Here is a 21224-nt window from a genome sequence, read left to right on the forward strand (position 1 = left end):
ACGTTAATTCTAGCAGCCAGCAGAGGACGTGCATGAAATCACTAAGGAGTATAATTACTAATAAGTGCACTTGATTTCCGTTGGGCATTACTATTGATTTACCATTGATAACTCAATTTATTTGACTTCTGACAACTTAAACGCATAAAAAGTACAATAATATAATATGTACCTTTTGGGTACCTATAAATTAATACGAGAGCAGCAACAGTTAATGATCGGTATATATTTTAATCGCTCTATGGATAATACATTTCTACCGTCTACTCTAATTTATTTTATGAGTTTATATTTTTAACGTACAAAGTTACTTAACGTTTAACAGTGTTTATAGTTTTCTACATAATAATATAATATAAATAGTCATCGTTGAGGATGTTCTGCAAGTTACAGCAGGTTCTGTTGTATATATAATATGATCGTACCTATATAATGTTATAGATTCTGAATCTCAACGAGAAACCTATTGATCTTACAACGATAAATTGATTGTCAGAAAACTATGTTTTGGTTAAAATAATACATATTATTTTTTTATTGGAATGTATATGCCCGAGTTAATGGTACCTATACCTTATATGCTTACCTAATTATATTATATTTTTTGAATTATAAACCATTTTAGTGAAATTTTCTAAAAAAACCCTACGATAAAGCAACATTTTTTGCATATTAGCAAAGCCACCTTTATAATTTATTCTACTGCATTGTGCAAACAAATTCTGCTACACCAATTTTAAGTTTTAAGTACTCATTTTTATTATTTTAACGTTATAATGTAAAGCTTGCAGTGGCAGCATATATAGTGACCGCTAGATCTTATGACATTAAGTAGGTAACATAATATAATATAGGTATTATTTTGAATCTATAATCAGTTATTTTTTATTTCTCATTAGAATAAATGTCAAGACATTTATTTAAATGTTTTTTTCATTAATTTAAACTGAAATGAAATTATAGAAGTTTGATAATAATTATATTAATACACTAATTTGTAATACTTTAGTGCAGAGGTCGGCAACCTTTTTAACCATGCGGGCCATATTTTTTCTTCAATTTTTCATCAAGGGCCGCATTAAAAAAAAAAAATTGTACATAATATGATATAATACTAATAATTGTATTCCTATTATATTTAGTTATTTTACATGGAAATATATTATAAGTATGAAAAAATACAAATTTTACAGAAAAAATTTAATTAAAAATATATATATATGTATACAATTTAGTTGCTAGTGTGATTTTTGAGGTTGCATTTTTCCGCTAGTTCGTTTATATCCGCTTTCATATTTGATGTTGATATTCTTAAAACTGCATCCACGTGTTGGTCGCTTAATCATGAACAATATTAATTTTTTCGAAAAAAAAATTTTAAACACCATGAAATATATTTGGAGGGCCGCAAAAAAAAGTTCCGAGGGCCGCATGCAAACTAAAGTTTAGTGAATAAACTAATTTATGTCTTTTAACATCTAACTTTACAGTTACATATTTTTTAGCACTATTTCCAGAACAAAATGTTCTGCTTCGTCAATTTGTATCCACTGCAATCCCTTAAATCTTAACACTGTCGTGCATATTATAGCAATTTAATCAACAAATCCTGCATTGTCATGCAAAAATGTCCGCTTCTCTTCCTTATTAAAATAAAAATTATATTATGAAGACTTTTGATACATCAACCATATAACTGTATCCACAATTACTAGTACAGTTGTACCTATTCCTGTTCAAAATATTAATTTGTTACCTGTACAAAATAAACTTGTATTTTATTATAGTAACTATAATAATTCTAAATTTCCGAAATAGTAATTAAAGATATTGATTAGTAATTAATGCTCAATTATTGTTTAGATATATCAATCAAAACATAAATTACTTTTGTGTACAACATCTATTACTGTTTACGTAATATTGTCAGTGGCTTAAAAATGGTATAAGAGCTTAAAACAAATTAGAAAATTACATATAATTGATAATAGTTTGTTCAGACACGCGTACACGACTCCTATCGAACTAATTTTGACATTCTACTGTTATAATATACCCACAGGCTACAATATATACATTTACACAATAATTTAACTCTCTGTACAATAGGAAGTTTAAACTAAAAAATGTTCGAATGAATAATATCCTTTTGCGATGAATGTTATACACAATTATACATTGTGAATCAATTTAGAATACTTGAGATAAATATTAACTTTTATAGATGAATTATGACCATGTACATAGAATGAATAGCTGTTGTTACCAATATATAAAATTTAATCATATAAATGAATAGATGCATCAACAGTACATTAAATTGATTTCTTTTAAACAGCTTTTATAGAAATTTTAAGTTAACATTTTGCTTTTACCGTGACGCACTATAATACTGCAAAATTTATCTACCACTGCTTCCTGATTTTGTATGTATTTACGTTAGTATAATACTTGGAATATGCTAGGTATGTGATTCACAATTATGATTTATTCTTTGTACTTCAATAATATATATTTTGCTTAATATTTCTGATTTTTAAAATTTTTAAGTATAAGTACCCACTAAGTATGTACCTATACTAAAATATTATCAAATACATAGATTTGTATACCATAAGTAGACGTGTCCTGTAGTGGTGATATAATTTATATTTTTTTTAAAAAATAAAAACCTCTGTCTTACTGTAAATAATTATCAAGCCTGTGATTTTTTCGGGATCGGATGAGAATATGAGAGGACACATTTAATTTTTAATTTTTTCAAAGTCAAAATAGGATCAATTTAATTTTGAGTTATGAACTGAAAACAACCGTTTATAATATGGTAATAGCCGGTTGTAGGATTTGAAGATGATCAATAATGTGAAGGATGCACATAAAATAAAAAGTACGTGTTAAGTTTAATCTAGTACATAATAATATAGTAATATATAGTAGTACTAGAACTCGACAATTATTTGCAAATTATAAAATGTTGTTAGATTGCGTTGATCACAGAAATGTTCAATAAATCCGTTAAATTTAAGGACCATAACCCTTTGCGCGTGCCTACAATACATGTACACCTATACTGCAGTTGCAGAGTAACGCAGAAACTACTAGTCCAAATGTCGCACTGTATAATATCGTTTTTTAAACGGGTAATGATATATTATATTATTATTATGTTACGTTTACGTCGAATAATGATATACGCTTTTAGGTAGGTATGCGCTGAGAATAGTAATGCGCGCGCGAGTTGTGCGTGTGTGTTTGTGTGTTTTCCGACTCTCAACCTAAATCCAAAAAACAATTACCTTTGGGTTTATTTAGTCTCACGAGTCACATTAACACGCGATTATGCGTACCTGCGACTTAACGAGGTTGCGGGTAGATAATAATATTATTATATACTATATACATATCGAATACGACACCGACCGAACACGAGCGCTCATTGCGCAATCGCCGCGCATATAATAATATATAATAATGTATAAAAATATATAAGCGCGGCCGTATATTATGCGTGTGGCGTGCCCCGATCGCAATAACGTCCGATACGATCGCGCGAGTTGTGTTACCGCACCGTTTGCCATATTATTATTGCTATTATACCTATATATATATACGCGTTTTATATGCCGCGTGTGTGCGCGAGTTTTTTGTGTCGTTGATTAAAATAAAAAAATTAAAAAACGGACGCACATAGACGATATATATTATTACTCGCAACGACAAGCCCTGCAGATATATCGTCGTCGTCGTCGTCGGATTATTGTAACATCGGCGTAGGCACCCCGTGATAACATCGCGTGTATTATATTATGTTCTTCGTATCACATAGGTCTCGCGGTTCGTCGAGGTTGTGTCGTAGCTGGTAGATAAGTATAATATAGTAGGTACACCACTGCTATAATATGTGTGCGCGTACGTCTTGTACACTGTTTATTGTATATGATAATAATATTATGATTATGTCGATACATAATAATAATTTTAGTATGTAGGATAATAATATTATTATCATGTTGCGCCGCACGAGCATCGTCCAGTGGACAACGGCCCCGGCGTCGAGCAGGTCGAAGAGATCGAAAATAAAAAGCGGCAGCGAAACGAATGGAGCGCCGCCGACCCGGTTGGCGAAAGGAAACGAATCACTGCTATACGGTATACTCTACAACACTATACACTATACGACTATAAGGATAATTTATTATATTATTATTATTATAATATTGTATACATCGATGATTATAGATCGTCGGCGTGATATAATAATATAATATAGTTATATTATATTATTATGTATTTGTGTTGTAATCTCATTATTGAAAATTGATACGTGTTTTTTGTTGCAATTATTACAATTTAATAAATAGAATTTAAGTTTGAAAACATATTTTGATCGATTTATAATGTAACGGAGACATTAAAAAAAATGTATGAATTTAAACTGGCGATGGGATGGGTACCTTCATACGATTTTTCTGCTAAATTTTTTATAGATGTCAGTTTAAAAAGTTCGAATGCAATGAGGTTTTCCTCCTGCCATTAAATATAATATACATTTATACTATATTTTATAATAATAAGCTGAATTAATGTATATCAAAATATTATATATTTGAGTTGAAAAACTGATATGTGATGATGACTGATAAAAAAATGATATTCACGGCACTAAACCAGCACTCTAACTATATGTTGAAAAACCTGAAACACCGGCATAGGTATTATTATAGGTACGTTAAATAAATATATTTTGTTTTTAAAATATTTTATTTCTACGAAGCATGTACATTTTAATTGGAATATTATACTTAAAAAACGTTTATCGCACGCGTTTTAATTTTAAAAATGACTGTCTTCAGTCTTTGGCAACCAACGCCCCCGAATTTGGTTTTAAATCGATTATTCAAGAAACTATAATTTATAAAACATAATAATATTATTATTTTACATATACTCTTTATTGTGCACTGTGGTTAAATCCGTATTGCCATTTGAATATTTGATGTATATTATTATAAGTTTATGTTGGAAATTTAAACGTGAGTACGTTGAAGTTTCAAATCGACATTAATACATTATCGTGATATTATTATTCTCTGGATAAATATGATTTGATGCATAATACTTTTGATATAAATTTCGCAAACTCAATGATAAATTACGCGTACGTACTGATATAAAATATACTATATTATATTATTGCATTTTAATATACACGAAATGATTTCGATATAAAATGACTATACATCTGCAGCAGCAGCTCGCGTAGTGCCCCGCGGCGATCTTTTACCGAACGTGATCTTTTGACATTTATTCCGATAGTATTATGTATATATATATATTATATATATTTATATATATTATATATGTACAGTGACGGCCGTCCTAGCGAAGAATCCTAAGCGCACGAGCAACAGCAGCAGCCCTCGAGCGAGTCGTTTTTTGGTATGTAGAAACACCACCGCTGATATTTATATGTACATAATAATAATATAATATATATATAAATAATATAAATGTTATTATGGTACGCGGGCCAATTCCGTTATTAAATCGCAGCAGCCTTGGAATAATATCACGAACCATTAACACGTCTGAGAGTAGGATAATAATATTATTATTATTATTATTATTATTATCATCGTCATAACAACACGACACTATATTAATAACCACGACGCTGTCGACGTTTCAGTAATTCAGTGGCATATTTGATGGGTGATGGGTGGATCTACCCCCTCCCAATAAGAGTTGGGCCTTAGTTTTGTACAATATCCGTGGACAATAAAGTCCATATAATATTATACAAGTCGCAACTGTCAAATTAACATTAAATAAATAAAAATCAATGTAAAAAAAAATTCAAGAATTGATTAATATGGGCTGCAGTGCGTGGTAGCCACCTGTCAAAAGTTATAATTATCAGGTATTTCTAATCAACCTCCATCTTTGACCGAGCTTATACGGTTATACTCCACTGTATCGTTTATGTTTTATCAGTCAGCCACTTTAATTTTTCCATAAGACTTTGCATAATATAATGCACAATATTTTCATAAGTCCAAAAACAAGACATTCACAAATGAACACTACATTATTGTAGTACAGGGATAATAATTTACATTAAAATAATAACTACCAATATTCACATTTTTAAAATCCGATGCACCTGTATATTTTTCGTAAGCCACGTACTATAGTCAAGCTTTACGACAAGTTTTAACGTTTCTTATATACGTCGTATATAGTCAGATTTTTATTGTACTTTTTATAGTGATCTGTCGTAGTGGCCAAAATCCTCGGAATGGCCTTCCCCGCCGAGGGCTTTTTATTAATAAAAAAAATACATTGTAATAAATACCTTTAGCAGTCGGCCGGCATATAATAATACCCGCGCAGAGTCATCTCCGAAAATTTAATAACCACCGTCCACCGCGTCCGTCGATATTACACTCACACACACACACACACACTATATTATATACCTATAAAATATATTTACGTTTACGTATAATATATGTCTATGGTGGAGGCTGCCGACGTTATAATAATATTATGGCGTGCGTGCGCCGGCCGCGGAGTATAAATAAATAATAATAAATCGAGTTCGATTTAGACTGCACAATCTCTGGAGAACCGGACACGCCGCTCGTACGGGCCGTCGGGTTGTATTAAATTTGAAAACCACCGGTGATCGCAATCGACGCGGCTCGTTTCTAGTCCGGTACGGATTAAATAATAATAATAATAATGATAATATTCCGGTCCGTCCCCTCGTCGCGAGCTCTTTCGTTTATACGTCTATCCGCGTGGATTATCAATATATTATACAGGGTGTCCGGTGAAATAGATCCGTCCAGACATATTAACCAGACATTTTATATGATGATATACGACGGAATCTATTTTTTTGATAATTTTTGATGGTTTTTTTTATAAATTTCTATAATATTCTATGCCGTATAAATATATTTTAATATATTCGATCTATGTCTACCCATGTTATATGCGGATACCGGATAACCGGTCAAAAGCACGATCGTGGATTTAGGCTCTTATAGTGATTAAATATGGGGATGAAGTCGTTTGTATGGAAAGGACCAAGTGCTGATTATAATAAATATCTCCCAACACCAATTATTAATCAAATATAAACATATATGCAAGCATACACGTATATTATTTTTTTTTACAATACAAAAAGTACACATGCATAAATGCATAAATGCAGAAATGCTTATTATATACAGTAAAACCTCTTTATAACGAACGCCTTGTAATACGGAAATCTTCTTTACGAAAAATAACAACATTTCCGTATAATCCCGTGGATATATTTTGGACTCCCTTTAACGGTAACTACTTAATAACGGATGATTCATTTGAAAGGTATATACTAAGTGATTCCGTTATAGGAAGGTTTTACTGTACTAAGATATTCATGTTTATACCGAGCTGGAAAGAACTGGGGTATGTTGAGTTGTGAAATCTCGTTGTCGTAATGACAGTCAGCATGTTTCGACAAAAGTTGCTTGATTTAAAAGCGGAAATTTAGTTGAAATGGAAGTGAAATATCTTATATTATAGTAGTCACTCGTCACTCTTCCTCAACATTACAAACATTTCCCCGTCCACTACCAACCACCCTATCAATACACTTTGCATGTGTATTATAATGCAATGGCAATCGTACAATAAATTATTACTATAATATTATATGTATGCCCTGTTCATAATATAATAGGTATAATACAATTATGATTTTGTATTTTTGTTTACTATAATCAGCAGTATAGATATTCGATTTCAAGGCGTATAATTGTAGAGGCAGTTATATTTAAAAAAAAGAACAGTTCAGGTGGGTTCGTAGGGTTCAAGGTGATGTTAAATGTTTTACACAGAATGACGATAGTGCTGGTGTTATATCAGAGTACTGAGGATTTGTTTCAGCTTATAATGAAAAATAAAAAGAAAGGTTACAATATTATTAAAGAAAAAAAAAAACATTTTTTTCTATTATTATTATAGAATTTAATGAACTTGGTGGAATTTCATTGAAATTGTTAGTTTTCTTTTTTACTTTCTTCCTTAACTATCATTTAAATTTTAAACAAATCATAATTATTCAGAAATTTGATAATATATGTACATACCTAATATACATTTGTTTTTATACTGAACTAACATAATAACATGAGTTTTATTTACAGCAAAAAGTGACTGTAGAATTTCATTTGTCATTATATTTCTCTGATTATTAATTTTTTTCGAGTAGGAAAATATTATGGTATTTGGGGCTAGCAATTTGTATGACCCCCATCAGATTATGCTGGCGCTTTCATATGGGCTACCTACTAAATAAGTAACGAGAGTTGAAATACGTTTGACTTGAAATTTAATTTCAAACAGTTGGTTGGTATATTCTCATATACTCTCATATATTATAGATACTATGTTGCTGTATAACATAGTAAAGTATACCACCACGACCAGCGTATGCATCACAACTCATAATATAAGAACAGTCGTTTGAGATCTTATCACGGCCGCCATACGTAATATATACTTAATGGCTAATACTTATACTTATAAATGGCTGCAGTTTCGATTTTTTTTTTATCGACATACTATTATTATTATTATTGTTATAACAACACGCCAACACTGCAGTCGCAGTCAAACGCGATGCTACAGGTTGCTAATTGCTATTTTTCTCAACTACCCCAGGTCGAGATGTACGCCTGGTTGCTAATATTATAATATATATGCGTTCTTTTCCACACCCAAGATCCTTCACGACACAACACAAAAAAAATCAGAGATCGGAACTTTAAGTATTTGCATATATATATTATGTATGGAATTTGGTTCTACGTATTTCAAAAACATTATGAATGTATATTATGTACTGTGATTTTTATAAATAATTATTATTTATTATTAAGATAGCTAGTATAAGTAATAGATTACACCATTATTTCATCAACTCTTTTTTTTTCGGTTCCAATGTGCTATACTACCTAGTATAATTAAAGAATTTTTTTGACACTCTTCAGTTTCATAACTACCGTGTTAATAATACATTTAGACACAATAATAGTAATCATACCAATTTTTATGTTATAAATTATTATTTGTGTACATAGGACAGTTTACGTGTATTCTAAATTAATTAAATATATAATTATCATACAATTGTACATTGTTGCATGTAACTAATTCAGGTATTTACGCTTAATATAATACTGCAGTGTTCTGGTGTATATCACTTTAACATGATGTACATATTACCTACATAATATTATACACATTTTTTAAAATAAATGTATAGTTAAAAAAATACACATGTCTTAATTGTACCTAATTAAAATTTAAAGCTGTTGACCACTGTCCACTAAAATAGTTTCACGGTTAATGTTAATTTTAGTAAGGATAATAACGTTTGGAAATTGTTCCACTATTATAGTTTCTGGACCTAATCAGTATCCCAATATCCGTTACAACGTAATGTCGTGATAAAAATAAGCTCAGGTACTCGACCACGTTTGCCGCTCTTGCATCCACTGCTGACTAACCAGAGACGCGAAATTTATTATCGCGATCGACTGCGAATATAATAATATATATCTTAGACTTTGCAATAATATTGGTCGGTCAAAGAAAAGAAAATATTCTTTGAAAATCGGACGATGCAGTGTAGTGGACGTGTGGAAAACGGTTTTGCGGCACCACAGTTTTCCTATGAGACCGACCAACGAAGAAAATAATACCACGGTTACCCGGGTAACGTACACCAGTCACCAATGCGATATGAACAATGGTCGCCCCGACCACGGTCCACGCATTGAACTCACTTGCACCAATGTTATTTCGGTCAGCCAGTCATGGATCAAATCGTTTTCACGTCATCATCCGCAAGTGCATATCAATAGAGTTGTGTATGATGCGTGACTCGAATGGCTGGGGGTGGTGGTTTTATTACCATGGTTATATGAAAAAAAATTGTTTTCTTCTTGCCAAAGTCTATTCAAGCGTATAATACCTACATTTTTACTACACATTTTAGAACTTTTGTACAATTTACAGTTAATTATCGCCATTAACTATTATTTTTAGATTCTGAGCCGAGCGATGGATGTACCTATTGATTTACAATATATTAAGTGTGTTTTTATTTTTCAGAATAATTGGGAATTTCAAAAAAATTCCCAATTATTTTGTGAAATTTTAATATTATTATTAAAATACTTGTTTGGTGCATTCGTTACCAAAAAGTTAGATCGTCTTAGCACATTCTGTATTCAATATTCAATGATTTATCATAGAATTCAAATTTAACACAATATCCATTACAATAACCTATTCAATGGTCTTAATGACGAGATACATTCGACACATATATACTGTATAGCAGAGTGATAGATGGCATTTTAATATTTATTATTTACATATTAAAACTTAAAAGGAGTTAACAAAGTACTGGTAGGAGAGGTGATCAGCTCACATCACCACCACAAAAGAAAACCACCACTAGGTGTAGTTAATTATAACTATAAGCATAATATAACTTGTTGGGTTTAAAAAAAAATTGTATCTCAAATAAATTTTATTTATTTAGTTATTATTTTATTAAAAGAATTAAAAATATTTTTTTTTTATTTTAAATTCCAAATATATTGTAGGAATACTTACTATCATGATAAATTTAATACTATATATATATTTTCGGTTCACTTTGTCTCTACTCGATTTAAAAACTAATTTTAACAATTACTTATAGGTATGATTACCACTTAGGCATCAGCTATGACGATGATAATAATAATACTCTCGTACCGGACTCGCGGCGCCACATATTTCCCATGCACAGTTTTACAATTCCCGTCATAATAATCGTATGGTTTATTATTGTTATTATTATTATATCGTTTAATGCTTTAATGTGAGACCAATGTGTGCGTTTGTGTCGTATTCTCGCCATAAATGCGCACGGTCGGTCTTCGTGGACCGCGCGCGTCGCAGTGCATATTATAGTACATATACTCTTCTCATGAAGAAACTGTTAGATACTCTACGTCCGCGGTAATTACTAATAATTACGCTTATATTTTACGATCATTGTTGTTTCCCGACAACGCTGTATATAGCTGCAGTTTGTCGGTTAAACGATCGTATACTGTTATACTGCTGCACACGTCTATAATAGGTTATATAGGCATGTTACGTGTATATTTTAGGTACGCGATGGGTATATGCCGCCCGACTGCCGGAGCCGGTTAAACGGAAACGCCATCCGTCGCCGATTGTACAACATCGTGTAGGTATAATATTATAGTACAATGTACGAGAATACAGATATATATGTAGGTATCTATAAACACTTGATAGGACACTATACCCTGGTATGTTTTGTATACCGTCTCATTGGTGTCTCACGCATCACGCGCGGCGCAGCGGTAAAAACTGTTCTAGGAAATAAAACACATTTTCGCACATAATTATAGGTACGCTGTGTTTCAAGTGTTTCAGTGTTAAGATACAACATATTAACAATCAGAAAAAATAGAGTAAACGATACGCTTTCAAAAGCATTCGGTTTAAAAAAAATACATCTGTTCAGAACGGAGATTCAAAATTCATATTTTGTAAGTCATAATAATATATGGATAAGACGCGTTAAATGTATGGCCCTTACTTCAGTGTGTGTATAGTGGTACAGTGGTGCGCTAAGACGATAGTTTGACCGCTGAATGTGATTGACGATATTGCGTTAACCTTATATAATAATAACTCTTAATTTAGGTAGTAATAAAAAAAATGCTAGACGACGTTATATATTTTGAGAAAAGTATCTACTATTCAGAGTTTTTTCTTTAACAATATTTCCTCCCGCTGCGATTGTCATGGACCACCATGATACCACATATATTGTAACCCGAAACTGTCTGTATAAGCACTTAGGAGATTCTATTTTTTATTATACGGTTTTTGATTTTTGTCTCTCCTCCCTTTGTCACCATAGTACATCTATAAATACGAACGGATATTGTGCTCGGCATAATTGTAATATTATAATGTCTATTTTACTGTAGACATAAAATATAATATCTGCGGCGAGAATCGATGGTTATATATAGACTATGTATATAAATTAGAATAATAAATACATATTATAATATATACGATTTGTCATTTCTATTAAAATAACACGTGAGATTAATGAATAATGATCGAACTGCAACGAAGTATGGTATCGCTAACGTGTTCGCCGTCCTCTATTAAAATCCGACCGCAATAAACAATTGTGTGTGTGTGTTGAAGAAAATGTATTAAGTATGAGAAAATCTTTTCGAATAATATTTTCCAACCCAGAAATGAGGAAGTTTTATTTTACGGTGATACACGACTGCGGATGGTTCTTATCGGGGCGACCTTTTTTTATAACACGATTGCGAACGATTATAGTTTATCAGCGGACCCCCGAATATTACACTATTGCGGAAACATCTTGCCAAATGTATAAATAATACTTCGATAATGTGGGAATGTGGAAATTCTGAGCGTATTAAGTTGAGTATGCAGTTACAAGTTATTTTTGTTAAATACTGCAGTAATAGCTGCAACCTCGTTGTCTATAGTCGTATATAGTGTATATTGTGTTTTTAAACTGTGGAAGACTTTCAAATTATTTTATCAGAACGTGGTGAATATCGATTTAGATGACAGCGGAAAGATGGAATTCTAAAATGTTTACATTATATTATTATATTGAGCGCTTGTCAATTTTTAATTGTATTCTTGTGAACTTTCATAAAATTGATAACCGTTGGACTTGGTAGAATGCATCGCACAACTTGGCAACGTTTCATTAAATTTCGACCGCAGTCGTGTCATTTTTTTGGGTGTAACATAATACCTTTTGTCTTATAATGATCGTCCGCAACCGTGTTGCAAAAAAGGTAAAGCGTCCGCAATCGTGTTTCACCCTTATTTTAGAGAAATGACCCACAGGTGCATTTTTTATCGATTTGGTAATACGTACTAAACCATTATGATTGACAAAAATTTTGTTTACATTTTGAAGAAAGCAAATTACACTTTGGTATTATTATAATTTATGGCTAAAACGCGTTCATAAAACAAAGAAACAAACGACTTTTTAAGGACTACGTAGATATGATGACTTATTATACACGCTACCTATATTATAATAAAAAGAATATAATAATTTTTACATTATTTTAAGACATAATCACATAATGATTATGAATTATGACTTATAAGTTATAATACTCAACGCATTAGCATAAATATCATTAGTATAATATGTAATACATATTATTATGTACAACTACTATAATAGTAATTTAAAAAAAAAAAACAGAATATTAGGTCTTGAAAACTTTAATTCAGTACTCATAACTCATAAGATACTTCTCGATATAAGTTATAGTATACAATTCACAAAATAATGATGATTATACAACTTTTAAATCATCCTAAAATTAAAAATGGTTATAATATGCTATCGAATAAATATGAAGAGATCAGACCGCTATCCTTTATTATAGCAAGTATGAAAATATAAACGCATATGAGTTTACATATCAGCCCACCTTGGAGGTATGATGTACAATTATTAAATTTTTGAAAGTTATTAAGTTGATGTTTAAAAATTAAAATATTCTATACAAAAAATTTAAAAAAAATTTTTACCTTTGAGAATTTTCTCTTTTGTACCCAATAAATTATCTCCGTAAGAATACCTATATTATTATAATAATCTCTGTGCACAACACGTAACTATACGTGTAGAACTGTACGCGTGGATGAGTGGACCTATTATATAGGTACAATTCCTCCGTTGTAGTCGTACCAGCGCGTATGCTTATTAGCTATGTTTATTAGCCGCTCTTTACTATAACAATATGTATCAGCTTCACCGTCATTCAGTCGAAAAATGACGATACCATTACGTTAAATTCCGCATTTCACTGACGCCGCCTCTCACTATGCTCTTGCGAAGGAATCTACAACGGTGGCGGTGGTTGATGGTCTGGGTTGGGGAAAAAAAACAAACGATTTTGCTTGATATTTGCTCTTCCATATGAAGTGTACGCCTCCGGCAAGTGTAGGTATACTATATATAATAGCTATAACAAAGAAGTATATCGTCGAGTTGGTCCACTGCACGAGACGCAATAATGGTTTGTTTTTCATTTGCGTTTCTGAAATAATTTGCCACAAATTTTCACCTCCATAGTGTAAATAATTGATGTGTATACTGTATACATATCCACAAAATTACAAGTTTTCAATCATACTAATTTATACGCTCGATGTCACGATGGCATGCATATCAAATCATATAATAAAACATTTTGTCCAAGAAATTAATAAAGTTTAACTTTTGAACTTTCGAAAAAAATCGGGCCAACCTAACCTCCGTTGACCGTCTCGACATGTTATTTGTAAATAATGAGAAAGATGAAGAAATCTATGAGTGAGTGGGCATAAAAAAAAAAAAAATGTTTTGTAAGAAATGAGTTAGAAAAATAAATGATTCGCTGCCCCGGGTAGGTAAATAATAATAATATAAAACAGTTGCAGTATAGATACGACGTCATGTGCAGCCCAATGTATCTTTATTCGTATATTTTAACGATAAGTTTATCATTACATCTGACGGCGTGAAAATTACGCGTCGGTTACTGACATAGTTTTTTCAATGGTTTATTATACCGTTTGGGCAATAGTTGGTATCTAATAGGTATACTGTAGTAATATACCACATGAACGTACGCGCGCGCGGTATGATGACTGCAGATTGGCTGTGTGCCTATACTTACTTGTGAAGTATCTGTATAGGTACCTATGATAACATTTTGTTTTCGCGATCGGATCGTTTTTCAGCGGCCCACATTATAATATTTTCTTCTACATTTCATTTGCTCGCGGATTATACAATATATTATAATATATAATGCACCTCGGAAAGTCCTATTATAATACGCATGCGCGTTATGAGTGCACCATTCAATAATTCTCCGCGATAGGTGTAGTGGCGGCGGTTCGCACGACGACCAAATTGCGGCCACCTGGTCTATCGCGTGTTATCTCTTATATCGTAAGCATTACGCACTATATTGTGTTTGCGTAGTGTATGTAGCAAATCGGATTTCCGTCAATCCGTCGGCGGTGGCAGCGTTTTATCGTCCAACGAAATCGCCGTGTTTTTTGTTTTGTTTTATACCTTATACCATTATTTTCACTTTTCTCGACCACGGGGCACGACTATATTATATAGGTATTACGCGCGCTCGTCTCGGGCACGATGCAATTACGCTCGGCGGCGACGGTTGTCCACGAACACCGTCCCTACCGTATAATAATAATTTATGTTATTATATGCCACGGCATACGTAAGTGTGTGTGTGTGTGTCTGCGTAAAAATGACAACAGCTCCCGTGAGACCAGCAAAACATTACGCGGGTGGTCTACCGCGAGATGCTGCGTGGTGTGTAAATTGAAATTCGGACGACGAAGATCCAACGGCGGCGTAATAGTTTCGCGTACGCATAATAATATGTACCTACTTACACGGTATGTGTGTGTATATAATTATCACAGACATTCGATAGCGTTCCAGGCACACGCAACCCGCGAGGAGAAACTGCTGGGTTCCGAAAGGAAAGTCTTGAGGAAATTCCACGAGCCGGTATCGGGGACGTATTTGAACTTTTTGCTTAGTTAGTGGAACGATGTGGTCAGATCTCTAGTTGAGGGTTCGTTAATACGACAGACTGACAGAGCAAAGACAGCGAGTGAGTGTGATTTAATATTATGTTCGGTCCTATACACCGTCCCGGACGTGTTTACCTACTATACCTAGGTATACAATTTAACACGTATCCGCTTCCAAGTTCCAGTTGGCTTGACTGGGAAAATTAGATAAAACTACAGATGTCGAATTCACAACCCTTATACGTTTGTTAATTAATATTCACAGAAGCTGTAGAAATAAAATCGCGTTATAATGTCATTGTCCTGCACCACGATGCAAATGAAGAAGAGAAACCTGCCACTGCATGCGTACATAATAATATAATATTTTTTATCCTGCCAGTTTTGATTCGATTAAGAGGGTGAGAACCCTCACACACAAATACAGAAATAAAAAATCCTGGATATAATATCGTCGGTATTTATATAAAATTCTATATCCAAGTGTATAAATTAAAGTATGAAATATGCATAATCGACGCGTGATTTTTGGTTTTTTTTTTTCACACGCGTTTCAAAAATGGCGAAAAAAAATGGTATTGCTTCGAGGATTCACGCTCAACCGAACGGACGTCGTCGTCACACACACTGCAACGATGACCGATGCGGTTTTCGATGGGTGACCGCAGCAGACGGTGCCGAATCGCCGATGAACCGTGCAGATATATACTATATATACTCGTATTATATTCTAGTGTGTTGTATGTGTGTGTGTGTGTGTGTAGCAAGAGGCAAGTGAGGAAATTCAATTTCTGCATCGCAGAGTGGATCGTTTCCCCATTGTCCGAATACGAACACGAATATTATTATTATTTTTATTGTTATTGTACCTATATAATGTGCGCCGGCGCGGCAGTTCGATGATTGATGCGCGTCGAGGAGTCGTCATTATTGCTTCCGCGGGCGTGAATTATAATATGTATGCGCGTACACCTCCTCTGTACAACTGTGCAGTTGATCGAAAACCGACAATGTCGAGTTTTTATTATAATTCCGGGGCTTTAATATCGATTGCATATCCGTAATGTTATGTATGTAGAAACGTACGTTTTAAATTACCTGCGAAATTATATTTAGCGTATTTTGAAAGTTTTTGTAAAATCAAATTAGGTATCAGGGTAAAGGCTTTTCGCGCAAATCTGCGTCATTAATTTGTCAAAAATAAAATAATTTTATGCATTAAAAAGGCTATTAGACGCAATATTTATTTATATTTTTAATTGACTTTTAATACATTATTTTATAAAATAGGAATGTGGCGTTCTTAGGAAAATAAAATATTTGCTATTCGTTCATGATGCAACAAGTATCAACAACATTTTCGCGTTAATGGACGACCCCATAACTTAGAAACTATGACTGTAGGTTTTATTTGTGTTATTATATTTTGTTATTCTTTGGTAAAAATGAATTAAAAAATGCATTTGATTTAAAGAATAAGTATTGTGCTTATTTCCACAATTTCCGGATGCATGTCATAACTATATTTTTTTAAGAACGTTTAATAAGTGCATAAGTGTTGTAAGTATATATAGAAAGTCCCGAACTGTGAAATTCTAACTTTTGTATTATTAAAATATTATAGTTCCGACGCGGTGCCGATGAAATTATTATTTATTTTGGTTAAACACACCCGGACGCGCCCTTGTCGAAATCTAATCACGTCAACTACCTATTATATACGTAATAATAATATTATAATATAATATTATGTAAATACCTACAGCGACTGTCGCCCGTAACACGATACGCCGTGCGACGAGTAAAGCGATCCACCGCTGCCACATATTATATTTTAAAAATGTATTATTATTTATAAATCGTCCAGTGTAAGACAATATACCGAAATGCGTATGACTACGGTACGCTGACCATCACGACGGCCGTATCCTCACTGTAACTCACTCGTGTGTATATATATAATATATAAGTTATATCAGACAGTGTACTTATATGCACTTAAGTCTTAATATTCGTATTGTATTATTTTCATGATATTATTATATCCTATCGTGATTTCAGTCAAAGACCAATTTTTGTTTCGTCGACTAAAACATTTCATGTGATTGGATATATAATAGATACCTATGCATGAAAAATACTACATACAAAAATGTATTAAAATTTTACAAAAAAACGAAAGAACATTGTTATTTATTGTAAATTATACTGAAACGCTTGAAAACTATAAAACTGCAGTATCGAGTACCTATGCTATAATCATATTATATTATATAGTATATATTATACTAACTGTCAATACCTATAAACTAAACTAACCGATCATCTATACTTCGACATAGCAAAAAATATGTGACATCAGTTTTTGGGCATTGCAAAAATCAGTAAAATTATAAACATAATAATATAAGTTTAGATAATATTCATTATACCCTTAAATCGAATATTATGTTTTCTCATAGATTGCTATTGTGTATAATTGTCCAGCTTTTCTTAAATATACACTTTGGTACTATACTTGCCAGTACACGTATAGTTTAACGTGTAAATAGGACCATATTATATTATTATGTTTTAAATCATAGTTTCTTTTTACGTGATACCATATAGACTTTAAAAAGTGTGGATTTTATATTCCTACCTGAAGATTGTATGTGGGTCCCATTTGAAATGATTCACTGTTTTTTGCACAAATCCATTAGCGTGTTTTATATTAGGTATCGTGTGTGTGTGTGTGTGTGTGTGGCGTGTCCGGCTCTCCAAAGATGTCTAAATCAAACTCGATTTATTTTTATTTTATCCAGCCAACGCACGTCATATCATTATAAAGTGCCAAAGTGGCAGCAGCTGTTATACGGACATATTATGCTTAATAATAATGATACTTATTCCTATAGCTGTATCGTCTGTTTGTGAAAGTCGGGTCAACCAACGTTTTTGGTCAAATCAGTTTTATTAAAAAAAAATTACGTTTATAGATGCATATCGTTTATTTTTAAAATAAGTCAACCATAAAAGTCCATATTGCCTTTTAATTTTTGTTAAAGCTATATAATATTATATTGCGGAAATTAACATTTTTACTTAAAATCTTTCGCAAATAAAAGTTCAGCTTCGTTCAAAGTTTTACGAAAAGTATACCTACGTCCTATATAATAATATTATGTTGTCAGTCAGTAATATTTGTATCGACATTTTCTCCACATGTGTAAATAATTTGAACATGTCATTATATTGCACCATTTTTTATATGGCAAATACTTTTCTATACAAAAATACCGTTTTTACATTTTTTTTTTTTATCAATAAAAAGTCACACAGGTACTTTCTTATGGACGCGTTGTTACCGATAAATTATATAATATTATGTATAATAGAGCTGACTGATTCGTCGTTGACATATTGTGTACCTAGGTAATAGGTATTTATGTATAGGTTCGAATTTTATTGTTATCATTAAGCCGAGTGATCTTCCGTGACATAATTTTAAGGACCCGTTGCTTCAGACAATTGTGCTTATTTGTTCGTCGTCAAGAGCAGTCAACACGGCAGTCCATCAATTTTAAATAACTGTTGTATTTGGTTTTTTATTATTATAATAATAATAATAGTAGGTAGGTAGGTACCTATACTTGCGCGCCGTTTTAAACGCGCTTAAAACGGCACGCCAGCCAATTGGTTTTTTCCTCGTTCATTTATATTTCAATAATTTTATGATTTGTATGTTATTATACATTTATACGACGGTGATTTCGCTAACTACAGAGTACATTTCTTATCGTTGGTAAAAGCTATTAGTGAATTTGAGTTTTTTTTTCTCATGGTAATAATTTTGGGTTCAGTATGCACATAGCACACACTCACACATATGTTATATAATAATAACTAGTGTAATATATGTATATATATTATATATCATACATCCTGTAGTAATTTTTATAGTTTTCATGTAATGCTCACAATAAAAAAAAAACCTAAATGAGTTAAAGAAATAACTTTTTATCTGTTAAACTAGTATTTATTTTGTAAATATACGCGAACAAATATTGAATAATATTAAGATAACGTAGCACAGGAAATCGAGTTTTTTGCTAACGTAATATTATTTCCATCGTTTTAAACAAATCTGCAGTCTCGGTAGACCTTTTTAGGACACAGATAATTAATTGCCTGCAAAGATGTGACTATGACGTGAGTGATGGTAGTCAGAAAAGTCAAAAGCTCGCCGGAAAAGCATGATAGGTACATCAACGCAGTCACAGTGAAACAATATAGTTGCAGGTTGCGAGAAAAGTATAAATAAATGTGTATATAATATAATAATAATTGATACATATGCAGATCAAATAACATTTTATCCATAGTAATCTCATACGTACCTACTTCTGTTTCGACAAATCGCTCTCCGACAACTTATGTGGGTATAGAATAACATAATATAAACCTACTTATACATATATTATACCTACAGAAGTTGTATATAAGATCTATTTCTACATTGTTTCGCGTACATCCATTATGACGAGTATGTATTATTATTTATGCTCATTATTCATACGACCGTGTAATACGATATTTAATTTGTTCCAAACTTCCCAGCCTTGAAATCAGTCCAGACCATCGCTTTAAAACAAGTCGGGCAACATATCACAATTTAATGATTTCGTTTATTTTCTAAACGCGAGTAGTGCTGCTCCAGGGTCCCAAAGTACGGCAAAACACAATACAATAATAGAAATTACGCGTGTACGAAAAACGATGAGGAAAAAATCGAGGGACGATATTATTATCGACGAAGTGTATAATGTTTGATCAGTCAATCATAGATATACATATATATTATGACGTAGGTCGTATAGTATCCATATGATACTGGTGAAAATTTTCCAAAAATCAAGGATTCGGGGAGTAGTAAGCTCTCTCGCAGAAAACGCTCTGGTTTTATACGATAATATGACGTATCGGGGTCATCGTTATTTCACATTATTCGGTAGCACGCAATTAGACACATAATTAGTATAGGCGATATACCATATGTATAAAACCAATCAATATTGCTCGAAAAACGATTTAACGACATTATATATGGGTAAGTTAAAATTATAATTAATACCTTGAGATCCAAATGCGTACCTATAATTGGCATATGCGCAACTAGAACTTAAATTAGTTTTGTGAGTGGAGGGGAGCCATATAACTATAAAATACGTCTTATGAGACAAATCACTTTATTACCTTATTCACGATTTTATAATAATAATGAATTAAATACTTAAATAAAGTATTAATGGTATACCAACCTTAGTAATTATCTTTATATATCAAAACAATATTCTCCTGTCTTCAGTGATATATTTATTAATCATATCTTAAGTTTTCATTCATTTGTTAAATCTTTTTCAATATTTAACAGTGATAAGTTTGAAAATCGTCCATGCTAGTCCGTAGCCGATTTTTTATTCATCTCATTATATAAATATTGTATA

At 32.1% G+C, this 21224-nt stretch overlaps 1 protein-coding gene across 2 annotated transcripts in view; it reads left to right on the top strand.

Annotated features, from left to right (window-relative positions):
* The window catches only part of LOC100162916 (calpain-1 catalytic subunit), a 99993-nt gene that overhangs the window by 17991 nt on the left and 60778 nt on the right, over positions 1-21224 (top strand). The window contains exon 1 of one of the 2 annotated variants that reach the window (XM_016804364.2): positions 3469-4149. The exons of the other annotated variant lie outside the window; for it this stretch is intronic. Within the exon in view, the coding sequence (XP_016659853.1) occupies positions 4008-4149 (142 nt within the window). The 5' untranslated portion in view covers positions 3469-4007. Of the gene's footprint in view, positions 1-3468; positions 4150-21224 lie in introns of those variants that run through there. 2 annotated transcript variants of the gene reach the window in all.

This window comes from Acyrthosiphon pisum, chromosome A1, assembly GCF_005508785.2.
Source record: "Acyrthosiphon pisum isolate AL4f chromosome A1, pea_aphid_22Mar2018_4r6ur, whole genome shotgun sequence".
Lineage (NCBI taxonomy): Eukaryota > Metazoa > Arthropoda > Insecta > Hemiptera > Aphididae > Acyrthosiphon > Acyrthosiphon pisum.